Here is a 13,850-nt window from a genome sequence, read left to right as displayed (position 1 = left end):
TCCGACATGAGGACTGTTGCTGATCCTGGAAACAAAAGGGCTGCGGTCCCTTCTGAATTTCTGCTGCGCAGCACATTTCAGAGGACCCACTGCGCAGGGAAATGCAACACCATTTTGATCAAACGAATAGGGCTGTGTTGCATAAAGCAGGAAACCAAGAGTGTTGCTATATGTTTGACACTTCCGGGCATCTTTTTTTTTTTTTTTTTTTTGCTGTGTCTGACAAGGGGCGTTCCTTCACAGAAATGGGGTGTGGCCTCAATGGCGATATAAAGTTAGACTAAACAGTCATAACATTTGACAGATTTATCATTCAGCACAATGACTACAATGTCTGTTTGCACTGTCTATTGGACAGTTATAGTACAGAAGCCCCTATATATTTAGTTCCAATGTTACTTTATTAATAATTTTATAGAACATTGCAGTAATTTTTAATATAAATGCTTCATCTGGATTCTGTAATTAAAGACCCATTCACATCAGCCTTACTCACCCCCGTTACAGATTTCTACCGCTCTTCCATTTTGGTGTCTTGTTTTTGTTTTTTTTAATGAAGCAAGTAGCGCCACAGACTGCGCTATTTGTTCTGTGTAATAAATGGAAACCGAACGGAAGAAAGCGGAAACTTTTTTTTTTCTTTTGAACACTTATTGAAGTCAACGGGTAAAAAACAGAAACTTCTAGTTCTGTTTTTCCTCTCCAACAACGGAAATCTCCCAATGGGGGTGTAACGATGGTGTGAACGAGCCCGCGAGGCAGTTACTAACAGTTGTGTATCCGTTTTATTTACTGCATCAGAGTTCACGGATTGGATGTTTCATCTGAGTATCTCATCACTGACCCCTGCGGGCAATTATCAGCGGCGATGCTGTGCCTTAATCACACTCTGCTCCATGCTGGAGATTTTTACTGACTGCTGGAGCCCACAAAGGAAGAAAGGACAACCGCCACGTGAGTGATGACCTTCTGATAAAAAAAAAACGTACAACCCATTTCCAGTGCTCTATTTACAACTGATGCTTACCTAGTAATTAGAGATGAGCGAACGTGTCCGTTACGGACACATCCGCACCCGGACACCGGCTTTAGCGAACACTGCAGTGTTCGCGCGTAAGTGTCCGGGTGCCGCCGGGGGGCGGGGAGATGCGCGGCGGCGCGGGCGGCAGTAGCGGGGAACAGGGGGGAGCCCTCTCTCTCTCCCTCTCCCCCCCACTCCCCGCCGCACCCCCCCGCGCTGCCACGGCGGCCCCCGAACTTTTTCGCCCGAACACCGAGGTGTTCGCAAAGTTCGGTGTTCGGGCGAAAAAGGGGCGGGGCCGAACGTGTTCGCTCATCTTTACTAGTAATCCATTGTTCTTAGGTAGTTTACTACTTAGGCCAAGTTCACACATGGTATTTTAATGGCGCTACATGAACCTTTACATCTTAACTGTAAGTGACTATAAGTCTGTACACTGATCTTGTTTCTCCACTCAGACCGGATTTGATGCAGCAGGGGCCAGCTCTTCACCAGCATTTGCATACGCTACTTTTAACATCATGGCTATTGAGTCCACAGTCTTAAAAGCCCAGGGATTTGTGGGCCCCGCTTCCTCTCACTTCTACCATAGGGTGTGAAAGTCCTTCTTCAGATATTGCGAGCAGCAGCATCTACAACCCATACATTTTTCTGTTCCCAGAATCCTTTTCTTCCTCCAAACAGGCATGAATATGGGACTCGGCCTAAGATTAACAGTATAGAAATTAAGCTGCGAGGCCAAAACATTAATGTACTGTATATGTTTCCTAACTAACTATGCAATGGTATGAATTCTTTATAGATGATCTATTCCTATTCTTTTTGTCGGACTCCATACTCAGATTTCTTCCTATGTGTTATGTTTACAGAAGATGTATCTCTCCTACTGAACGCTGCCAAACAAAAAGGATGCTGGGAGTTCCTGTCAGCCGGCAGCATGCAAGCGCTGTTGGGATGTTTGCAGGACTGCACTAATGAGGTTAATCAGCTTTTAATCAGATATTAAACATAATTCTGTATAAGAAAACCTGCTGAACAAAACCTAGTAATTAATGCATCAATGGTGTCTAGTTATGACAATCCTACAAAGGGAATATATCATATTTTATTAAGTCTATGGAAGATAAATAATTTTTTTGTTTTCTTGATGTGCAGCTGTTTTTCAAGGGGAATCATATTGGAGACAGACACTTCCTTCATTCCTGAATTGTCTATAGAGCCCACACAGCTCTGATAGCCAAAATGAAAGGGAGTTCATTGACCGAGATATATCATATTGCGCATAGAACAGAGTGTTTACAGTGAAAGACATCACTGGATCACAGGCTTTTCGCTTAGCACCTCACCATCTATGTGAAGCGCTGAGCGGCAAGCATTTACTCATAACGAGAAGCCTGCGATAGTTTTTTTTTTTTTTTTACTGACTGAAAGTGAAAGAACTTTGCATTTACACGTAATGATTATCACTCCTATTCGTTTGTTTGAATGAATTTTGTGCGATAACCGTTTCGTGTAAACGGGCCAATGGATTGCAGTTTCGAGGAAGTGATTAAGTGCAGGAGTGACAGGGAAGATGTACACAGATGCTTATCTATCTCTTCAATAGTATGATTAACTCTCCTACTCTGTGATGAGATCACTCTGAACTCTGTAATGTAAGGAGATCTCTCTGCTCATTACGTTCCAATATGAACAGCAGAGCTGCAAAAATGGGGAAGTCTGCTATGAAAATTCTAGTGGCCAGTGCAAAATGGCTGCAAATTACAGAGTTGGGTTCCCGCAACGGAATCTGGCTGTGACCCTGGCCGATGACCTTGTGTACCTGCTTTATCTGTACTGTGGATGACCGCGGATGCTCGCCGCTTTTTTATTTATTTTTCCAAAATATTTGTATTGCCCTGCTGTCGCTAGGCGATGACATAGGTACCCCACACCCTATCCGCAATGTCAATTACGGATGGGCTGCGGGTCGGACAGCCTCCATTAACTTCAATGGAGGCCGTTTCACGCAGAATCTGCAGGAAAATAGAGCATGCTGCGATTTTTTTTTTTTTCCTCCACTCGTGAAACACACAATTTGTTTCCACGAGTGTGAAGGAAAAAGCAGTTTAAGAAAAAAATTTTTATATACCTTTTAATGCATGCCATTTGCTATGGATCCTCTTTGCGGACGCCGACCGTGGATTCCGCAATAGAAATCTGTTCGTGTGAGACCGGCCTTAGTTGCTCAGTACAGATGACATGCAATTTTTTTTTCTGGAACTTTGAAATGGTTTGGTCATAAATGTCTGTTCCAATTGGACAAGGTTCTAATTGGTTTTATTGGGGCGAATGATGTGTAAGCATACATAAAAGAACGTTTGGATGATGGAATGTAGAGTGCTGTAGTGTTTGTGATTTCTAACATGGTTTTGTGATTTGATATCACTTCTTTCATTGTGAAGGGCCTTCTATTACAGCAGTGTATTATGTTTTCAGGTGGGTGGATGGACTGAGAAAGTGGCCACTGTTCAAACCTTGTCTTTAGTTCAGTATTATTTGTAGCTTTAGGCCCCTAAAGAACTGTGTTCTATGAACTGTTGTTAATCTCCTGTTCTTTTCAGTAATGACATTTTATGTAAAACTAAAGTGTAATTAACATGTGCACTCAAATAATTGTTAACAAATGTAATTCCCAGTTTTAGCTTTTTAACATGTTGCCTTATTCATTACCACACAGATCCGTGAGATGGCATCTGACTTGCTTGCCCGTTTCTTTCTGCCAGCCTCGGCAGAGTTGACCGTCGCACTATTTGAACTAGGGCAGACGTTTCTCTGTAGTCCTCGTGTACCTATGGCAGAATCTGGAGCTCTCATAATGAAGACTCTACTGCAAAGGTGCTTACAAAATCATAAACTGAGAAAACTGTGGATTGATTGACAATTATTTTCACTGTCATTTCTAGTCACATGACATATATCCTGCTTTTAAATTTGAAGGGCTGTACCACTTGTAGCAATTTAAGGGACCTTTAATATTTCAGTGGGTTCCAGATTCCATTTAACACAGTGCTGTTCACATGAAGAAAAAATGGTCTCTAAGCATGTTTTATTATACTCTGAATGCTGAACTGTGGTCTCTCCTGAACGTTCTTCAATCAGAAAACTATTACCAGCACTGCCCTTAATGTTTGTTTAGTAGTATTTCTGTAAATGCTTTATTCTGGAAGATGGGTAATTCCTACAGTATATGTACCCTACTAATATATATTTTCCAGTCCTTGTCATTAGGGGACACAGAAGGCCTTGGGGTATAGCTCCTGCCACTAGAAGGCAGACACCAAGCAAAGAAAGAATTAGTCCCTCGTACCATCTACACCCCTCTTGCAGGCACTGAGATAAGCAGTTTTAGCTTGGTGTCCATAGGAGGCAGACCTCCTGCTCTGCAGGACTTTTCTGCCTTTAATTTAGTTTATTATTCTTCATTTTTCCTGTCTAGCTGGGAATCCAGGATGAGCTGACTTCCCTGATTGTCCTCAAGTTGGGAAGGTGAAAAATGCTGCATCAGACGCACTGTTACTCCTTCCCCTAAAAAGACAAAGTGAAACAGGGTGGCACTAACCACTCCTGTTTCCCGACAGCCATGGGGCACCTGGTCATGCTCATAGGACAATGTGCATATTCTAACATGGTTACTCGGTAATTGTAAATATCAACAGGCCTTGTCGAGCATGATCACACATTGATGACATGCATAAGGCTGCTCTCTTGCATATTCTTTAGAAGTTGTTGTTATGCCATTTGATTTTTCACACGTAATTTTTAATGCGAACTCCAAACCGCTTCATGATTCCTTTTTCTCAGGGAGTAATTGTCTAGGTATCTGACCTAACTCAGTAACTGTGGGCATCTGCCTTCTCACCCACTTCCAGAGGCAGGGCTAGGGTGATTGCTAATTAACTCTGTTCCAGTTTTGTCAGATGGTGTAACTGATGTAATGCACAGTTACACTGGCAATAATTGACAATCTTAGATTTTCTTTATAAAAATACTACTCTAGAGTTTTGGGTAGTATGGCAGCCAAGTCAACACAGCATGGCTAGAGAGCTCTGGCTTCTAGCTAGTCAAACACTGTTCCTTGTAATATTTTATCCTCTGGGATGACACTTTCTGGACTCTCTGAAGCCACTTCTAGAGTCGTGTTCGCATCTGCATCAGGGGTTTTTGTTTTCCAGCTCACATATGGCGCAGGGCTGTGGAATCCCTTAGTCTATGGGACTCCCTGATTTCAAGTCTGACCTCTCACAGTTACTTACAATTTTTGTTCCCGAGAAGGGCATTCTGTGGACGAGGCTTCATAAGGCATGTCTGATGCAGATTCTCGAACCCCTTCCAGTTGGGTATATCTGCCTGGTGAGGACTGCCCTACATAGTCCAGCAGCCACAACATTAGCTTCCCACGGTGATCCTTTCCATAGGAAGTGTTGGTCATCTATTACTATCCCCAGTAACTGCTCTAGAATGTCCCGCAATAACATCGACAAGAAAAAAGGATTTTTGTTATTTACTGTAAAACCCCTTTCTCGGGATTTTCATTGGGGAACACATCACCCACCCAATTGTTTGTTTTTGCTAGCGCTGGTGGTATTTTCTCAAAAAAAAGGATACGCAGTCTGGCCTGTTTTTTTACCTCAAATTATTCATTTTTGGGTTACGGTCTGTCTTGATGGACTTTGTCTGTTAATTTGTTTTCTCCTACTGCTTACATACAGACTCATTTAGCTTGGCCATGAGACCAGAAGTGGTTAAGGAAGGCAGCTGTAGCCCTTCATTATGTTGGGGAACATATATTTAACTTGGAGCAGGAGCCGGCAGACGAATCTCCACAGTGAGCCTATCTGACAGAAAGGCTGACCGCGGAGAATCGCGGCAATTTACAGCATGCTGCGAATTGCCGGCTGCGAGCGGACAATCGCAATGATTCTCCGCCCGTGCACAGGGAAGCTGTGCTTTTCATAGCAACGCTATGGAAAGCATTCACTGCGTTCCCTGCGGCCAGATTATCGCCGCGGGGAACGCAGTGAAAATTCGCCCGTGGATAGGAGCCCTTAGGCTTTAAGAGAATCTTGTTTTCAAAATAATTTCAAACAGTTTGTGTAATGTGGACATCATGAGGTGCCAAAGTTTTTTTTGTTGTTTTTTTTTACAGAATTTTGGGGGGGAAAATTGTAGTAGTAGAACTTGTTTCATTTAACTGCATTAACCCCTTCTTCTGAAAGATACACAATCATGGCAAAAATATTCATGGAGTCACTTTCTCTTTTATTCACTGCTAAAGGCCAAATAATTCTGTGTACTTAGCAGAAGGTGTCCCTCTGTCTGCACTAGGACTTGTTACCTATCTTGTCGAGATGCTGAAGGATCACTATTGTTGTGCACAAGAAAACCTCTTACATGCAGCAAGCAAGAAGCCCATCCATGGTAGGCATCTGTTTTAGTAAAGAAGAGATAATAATAATCTTTATTTGTATAGCGCCAACATATTCCGCAGCGCTTACATAGACAGGGGGGATACAGAAAGACAAAAAATACAAAAAAATTACAGAACCACGGTTACATAGCAATCAGTTGATGGAAACAATAGAGGTGAGGGTCCTGCTCCATAGAGCTTACATACTACAAGTAATGGGATGATACAGAAGGTAAAGGGCTGGAGATGTCCACGGTATGGCGGGGTGCAGAGTGAGGGATTCTATACACACAGACAATGGTCAGACATTTGACCGTGTGACGGCAGAATCGGTATGACTGCAGGAGGGGTTTATGATGACTAGCAGGGATTGCAGTCAGTAGGTCAGGGAGCATGTTATCAGGCGGAGTACAGAGGGGTTTGTTTAGGGAATTCGGTATGCCTCCCTGAAGAGGTGCGTTTTTAGAGCACGCCTGAAGTTCTGCGAGTCCTGGATTGCTCGTTAGCCTTTGGTAGTGCGTTCCAGAGGACCGGTGCTGCTCTGGAGAAGTCTTGGAGGCGGGAATGAGAAGTTCGAATTAAAGGGGCGCTCAGTCTGGTTTCGTTAGCAGAGTGGAGAGCCCGGGCTGGGTGATGGATTGAGATGAGGGAGGCAATATAGGGGGGCGCTGCGCTGTGGAGGGCTTTGTGGATGAAGGTAGCGAGTTTAAATTGAATTCTGTATTTAACGGGCAACCAGTGCAGTGCCCAGCACAGGGTAGAGGCGTCCGAGTAGCGGCTGGACAGGAAGATGAGCCTGGCTGCCGCATTCAGGATGGATTGGAGAGGGTAGAGTCTGGTGCAGGGGAGGCCGATCAACAACGAGTTGCAATAATCGAGCCGGGAGTGGATGAGAGCAACAGTAAGCGTTTTTAGCGTGTCCACAGTGAGAAAAGAGCGGATTCTTGCGATGTTCTTGAGGTGCAGCTGACATGTTCGGGCCAGAGATTGGATGTAGGGGGAAAAAGAGAGATCAGAGTCAAATATGACCCCAAGGCAGCGGGCATGCTGTCTAGGAGTTAAGGTGGCGCCACACACTGAGATGGAGATGTCAGGAGGAGGTCGGTTAGTGGAGGGTGGAAATACCAGCAGGTCAGTTTTAGAGAGGTTTAGTTTTAGGTAGAGAGAGGACATGGTGTTAGAGACAGCGGACAGACAGTTAGTGATGTTTTGGAGTAAAGGTGCAGAGATGTCACCAGAAGAGGTGTATAGCTGGGTGTCATCAGCGTACAGGTGGTATTGGAGATACTGGTTGTTTTTTTGTGTAATGATTTATATTGCTTACAGATACTGTATGTGCCTAACACTATAGTAACATATTAATGTTTCTATGTGTGGAGATAATCAAATCTGTATAAAATATGTAAACTCCTGTATGTTTTACCTTATTCTAGGTTCCCAGAATAGACCAGTTAAAGAGCCACTATGATGATGATTTTTTTTCCTTTTCATTCACCATGTAGCTATCCCCCTGTATATATAATTAAACTAGTGTTACCTTCTGTTAGTTTGTTCCTTTCTATATAAAACTTGAAGCCTCTTTTACCACAGATGACTGTCATGTAATTTCACATCTGACCAGCTCAGATTTACTTCGGGTTATACTGTCTGAAGCTAGTTAGTTTGTGTGATGCTGTTACATGGACCTACCACAGAAATTGCCTAAAAGGGGACACAGGCTCTCTTTTCACAGTTACTGATGATGATCACACAGCTCTTGTCACGCAGCTATAATAGAGGAAATCAAGGCTCATTCTTTTGACTGTATATTTTTTTTTTTTTTTTAAACATTAGATTTTTTTATTAATTTTAACAAACATACAAGTCATTGGTACATAGTAGCATAAGAGATTTGCACATAATCAACGAATATTTAGTATCACATTCAGACTGTGCTATTTGTGTTAGTATTTTGATTAAGTTACTTTACTACAACAATTGGTAACATTCCACAACTTTACAATCAAAATATGTAACTGGTATGGTAACCACTCTGTGCTATATAGGATAGTACTCTATTGAGATTTTATTGCACATTCTTATATTGTGGTTATGGTATAGTCATGTACTATTTTCTATAACTTACACTTAGCGTAATCGTTGTGTTCCTCTAACAACCTGTATTCCACACATATTTTGCAACGAACATATAACATATGAACAAACTCAGTAACAAGGCTTCACGCATCTGTATGATTCAACTGTTACTTTTTTAAGGATATTCTCCAAGTCTCCCAGGTGTCATTAAATTTTTTGGTGTTCTTATTCCGGAACGCCAACCATTTTTCAAAAATATATTGTTCGTCCATACGTCTTTTAAATTCTTCTATGTCTGGGGGTAATGGATTTTTCCAGTGTCTTGCTATTATGGATTTGGCGGTCATTAGGGAGTGAGCAAGTACATATCTTATCTGTTTAGGAAACGTTTCCAAGCCCATCAGCAATATATACATTTTGGCGTCTTTAGGTATGTAGCACTTCAATGTGCTTTGTAAGAACATGGTTATGTTTTCCCAATATACTTTTAGTGTTGGGCAGGACCAAAAAATATGTGATAATGTGCCTTTTTGGCCGCAGCCTCTCCAGCACAAACCATCTCCCAGGTTCGATCTATTGTATAAAAGTGATGGGTTGTAGTACCATCTTAGGTTAATTTTGGTTTGTACTTCTAGTATGTTAAGTCCCATAGTGGATTTTGTCATTAACGTATTCGAGCTGGACCATTGATCCAGAGGTATCTTTTCTTTGAGTTCTAGTTCCCAGTTCGACATGTATGTTTTTTTTGCTATTGCTTTGTTGTTGGTTAGTATGTCATAATAGTCTTTTTGACTGTATATTTAAGGTCTGTAGCTTATTTAGGTGAATACAAAAGGTATGCAGGAATCACTAAACAATCCCAGACAGATGTCTGTCCAGCCTTTGTTTAAACACTTCCATTGAAGGAGAACTCACCACCTCTTGTGGTAACCTGTTCCACTCATTGATCATCCCCCTTGTCAGAAAGTTGTTTTTTTTAATATTTAATTTGTGTCTCCTCCCTTAAGTGTCATTTCATTGCTTCTAGTCTTTCCTTGTGCAAAGGAGAATAGGGCTGATCCCTCTGCAGTGTGACAACCCTTCAGATATTTGTAGACAGCTATTAAGTCTCCTCTCCGCCTTCTTTTTTTGCAAGCTAAACATTCTCAGATCCTTTAACCATTCTTCATAGGACATGATTTGTAGACTGCTTACCATCCTGGTAGCTCATCTCTGAACTTGCTCCAGTTTGCCTATGTCTTTTTAAAATTAGGGGGCCCAGAACTGGATACAGTATTCCAGATGAGGTCTGACTTAGGAAGAGTAGAGGGAGATAATTACCTCACACGATCTAGACTCGATGCTTCTTTTAATAAATCCCAGAATTGTGTTTGCCTTTTTGGCTGCTGCATCACATTGTTGACTCATGTTCAGGCTACGATCTATTAGCATACCCAAGACTTTCTCACATGTGCTAATGCTTTGCTCAATTCCTTCCATTCTGTATGTGTTTTTTTATTTTTCTTGCCCAGATGTAGGACTTTGCATTTCTCCTTCTTAAATACCATTCTGTAAGTCGCCGCCCAATGTTCAAGCTTTTCTAGATTTTTTTGAATGCTATTCTTCCTAGCTTTTTGTTGTCGAAGATTTGAATTATGAGGATCATTTTGCATCTAACTTGACCCAAGCAGTCAATACTGCAGGCAATCAATCTATTGCATTATAAATTACTTTTTAAGATCTACTTTGACACTTTTTGATTTACAGGCTGAGGCTTATGCATTTTCTGACGTCTCTACAGATATTTCTTCTACAATGATTAATCCACCTAAAGTACCCAACATAAATTTTATCGTTTACAAGCCTGGGTTCCTGTTTTACACTCATTCCAAATTCAAGTTGAGAAGAAGCTTTTGAAGTTGTATCATCAATGTAATTTTTCTCCTCAAAATGTAACAGTTAATCAGAGATGGGCTCTAAAGGACTTAATATCTAATCCAAATCTAGTAGTCCGCCCTGCAAATAAAGGAGAATCGGTAGCAGTCCTTGATAAGGTTCTCTATGAGAGGGAAACTTTCAATATATTTTCTGATGATCTTACTTATTGCTTTTTGCATGCTGATCCAACTTCACGTTTTAAGACCTCTTTGTTCCATCTTTTGCAGGAAGGCTTAACACTAGGTCTGACTCATCAAAAACAGTTTGATAACTTCTTAGTGGAATCCCCTATCTGTCCTATTTTTCACACACTTCTTAAGACACCGAGAAACGTTTTTCCCCCTTTACATGCCTTTTATAGATAGTAATGGTTCACAGTTTTGGTGGTTGGCTCGATAATCTATTTCATCCCCTTGTTGCTAGAGTCCCTGGATACATCAAAGGTTAAAAAAAAAACCTATTTTACAGTTCCTGGACAAATTGTAATGTTTTGACAAATTTTCTTGGATTTCTGTAGATTTGGTTTCTTTATTTACTGTCATTCTAAATGCAAAGCTCTAATTGCATTGAGGTACCATCTGAACAATTTTAGTAAGTATGCAGATGATTTAAAAAAGTACATTTCTGTTACTATTTCTTTTTTTTTATGTTCAACCAAAAGTTTTTATCTTCAAATATGTAGCTGCCTAATGGATGCTTCCTTTTCCCCATCATTAGCAAGACTGTAAATGACCCAATGGGAGGGGCTTTGTCTGTATATCTCCCACAACCCTTTTTCCCACCATATCTGGTGGTATGGGAGGCATATAGATGACTTCCCCACATGGCAGGCTTCTGATAGTGTATCTCACTTCATTTCTTTTCCCAATAATAGTGATTCCGATTTATCATTCAGTTATCAACATCATTATTCTACCATTTGATACTTCAGATGTGTTGTGTTAATAATTAGGGATTCTAGAACAAGTACTATTTAGGAAACCTACTGCGGGTAACTCTGTTACATGCCAGTAGTTGTCACCCTCTGCATGTGCTCAAGAACCTCCCCATCGGGGAATTTGTGAGGGCTAAATGGGACTGCTCTTCTAGTACAGAGTGTGATTCTGAATCTGGTTTTATTTCCCGAACACTCAATATTTGTGGGTACAATAGGAAAATTATAAGGGGGGACTAAAAAATATTATGACTCCAAGACTAGGAATTATTATTTACTCCATCATGACAAAAATATTTGCATGGAAAGTAATGTGCTTTTTCAACTTTTGTCACTAGTTACAGTAGTCCTATTCCTGAGATCAGAAACATTATCATGACGAATCTTCCTTTGGTGATGCAGGACGACTCACTTGCTCAAGTGATAAAAACAGGCTTTACATGTGTTGCCAAATGAACCCCCACTATTGGTAACATGGTTACTCCCAGTTTGTTTACCAACATTCCTACAAATTCTACCGTTTGGCTCACCCTGAAGGGGTGTAATAGGTGTGTTCAGCCCAGATTCAATTTATAACATAGAATTATCCAAACAAAAAACTTTTTTGTGGAGTTCTGGCACTCAATCTTTTCTGATCGGATCATTTGGTAATTACAACCCAAGTTACGTAGTTTATATATTAGACTTTAGTACGTGCTCAGAACAGTATGTTAGGTGCAAGTCTCGTAAGTTAAAATGACGATCATAATGTGATTGTTCCCAGCAAGAGAAACCACGTAATCTTGTAGATAGGATACCTTTTAATGGCTAACAAAAATACATGATGTAATAGCGAGCTTCCGAACCAACGCAGGGTTCTTCTTCAGGCTTATGGATTGGATCTAAAGAGGCATGGATATTAATACACACTTATAACATACATACTTATGACAAGGCACAGATATGGATGTGATTGGTTCACACTTAAAAGGAATTCTGCAAGAGCAAACAAACTTTTTTTTGTCTAGGCACTAATAGCGAGTGAAAGTTTTATGGTCCCTAAATTACTGTTGGGGGGTTGTCAGGCTAGAAATGCTACAAGAGGTCCACAAACATTTTTAACTAAACACTGATAAGGGAGTGAAAGTTAATGGTCTCTGAATTACTGTTGATGGGGGTCTTATCTGTGCAATAAATGTCTCATACCTCCCATTCACACATAAATCCTGGGGAATAATTCAACCCAGTATTCAGCGTGTCAAGGGTTATCAATTTATATTCCCAAATTCTTCTGTGGTTTTGCGACTTGAAACCACCCTTCAATATCAAAACTCTCATGTCTCCTATGTCATGTCCATGGTTAGAAAAGTGCTCAGCCACAGGTAATTTTCTTTTTCTGTGTTTAATCGTGTGGCGATGAGATCTCATCCTCGCTTTCAGTCTTTGCCCTGTTTCTCCGACATAAAGACCCTCAACAGGACATTTACTGCACATGATCAGGTACACAACATTGGACGTGGAACATGTGAATGTCCCTGGGATCTTATAGACCTGCTGTGTGTTGGGGATCCGTATCCTGGGTTGCCAGCTTTGTGTAGTTTTGGAAGCATGTAGAATGTTCCAACCTTGGGGTTCTCTGGTATCGAGTCCAGAAGGTTTGTGGAGCCTACAGACAGACTTCTGATGACCCTTCTCAATCCCCCCACATATTTCTGAGTCAGGTCTTGATTCAGTTTGGTGTAGTATCTGGTGTCCGTCAGCTGTCTGTCTGCTTCTTTCTTGTAGTCCGATGTATTCATGAGGACTATAGCACCACCCTTATCTGCAGGCTTAATGGTGATTTCCTTGCTGCTCTTAAGTGCATAGATGGCCCTTCGATCATGAGAACTATTCCTAGTCCAACTGTTTTGAAACGTTCTCTTTCTGCTGCCTCTTGGCATTTTTTTAATATATATCAGGCAATACATCCTCCCTCAAGGTTGCTGGCATAGAAATGGTTTCATGTCCGATAAGGGGTAAAGATTGATTTAAGAAACTACTTTCTTGTGAGGCATTCTGGATTATGCGATTACAAACCAGGTTCCCAGATGTCTTAAATTTTCGCTCTGATCTATTGTTTGTTAGTGTTTGTATATTAGTGTCTTTGTTTATTTTGCAGCTGTATCTATTAACAGGAGTAACTTGCTGTAGATGCATCATAGGTATATTTTTAAATGTGTCCCCCCCCCCCCCCCCTTACAGGATATGCTATGACTAGGGGCTCATTCACACGAAGCATTTGAATTGTGTGTTACTCGCGTGATGTACATATGTATAATAGACGATATATTGCAGCAATTCAAATACATTGATTTTCACATGTGCCACTCACATTCGCGTTTTTCATTATGTATAATAGGCGCGTAAAAGAGAATGCAGCATGTTCTATTTAGTGTTTGTGTTACGTGCGAACAACCCTATTGTTGTTTATGGGT

The 13,850-nt window shown here is 41.1% G+C and overlaps 1 protein-coding gene across 1 annotated transcript in view; it reads left to right on the top strand.

The window, feature by feature from the left end:
* Positions 1 to 13,850, top strand: part of LOC136627974 (tRNA (32-2'-O)-methyltransferase regulator THADA-like) — a 42,369-nt gene that overhangs the window by 15,996 nt on the left and 12,523 nt on the right. Inside the window, exons 13-16 of the mRNA XM_066603531.1 lie at positions 802 to 954; positions 1,891 to 2,000; positions 3,741 to 3,898; positions 6,339 to 6,481. Of these exons, the coding sequence (XP_066459628.1) occupies positions 802 to 954; positions 1,891 to 2,000; positions 3,741 to 3,898; positions 6,339 to 6,481 (564 nt within the window). The remainder of the gene's footprint in view (positions 1 to 801; positions 955 to 1,890; positions 2,001 to 3,740; positions 3,899 to 6,338; positions 6,482 to 13,850) is intronic.

The sequence above is a fragment of the Eleutherodactylus coqui genome, chromosome 5, assembly GCF_035609145.1.
Source record: "Eleutherodactylus coqui strain aEleCoq1 chromosome 5, aEleCoq1.hap1, whole genome shotgun sequence".
Taxonomy (NCBI): domain Eukaryota; kingdom Metazoa; phylum Chordata; class Amphibia; order Anura; family Eleutherodactylidae; genus Eleutherodactylus; species Eleutherodactylus coqui.
The sequence above is the reverse complement of the archived record's forward strand: the minus strand, read 5'-3'. Positions and strand labels throughout refer to the sequence as shown.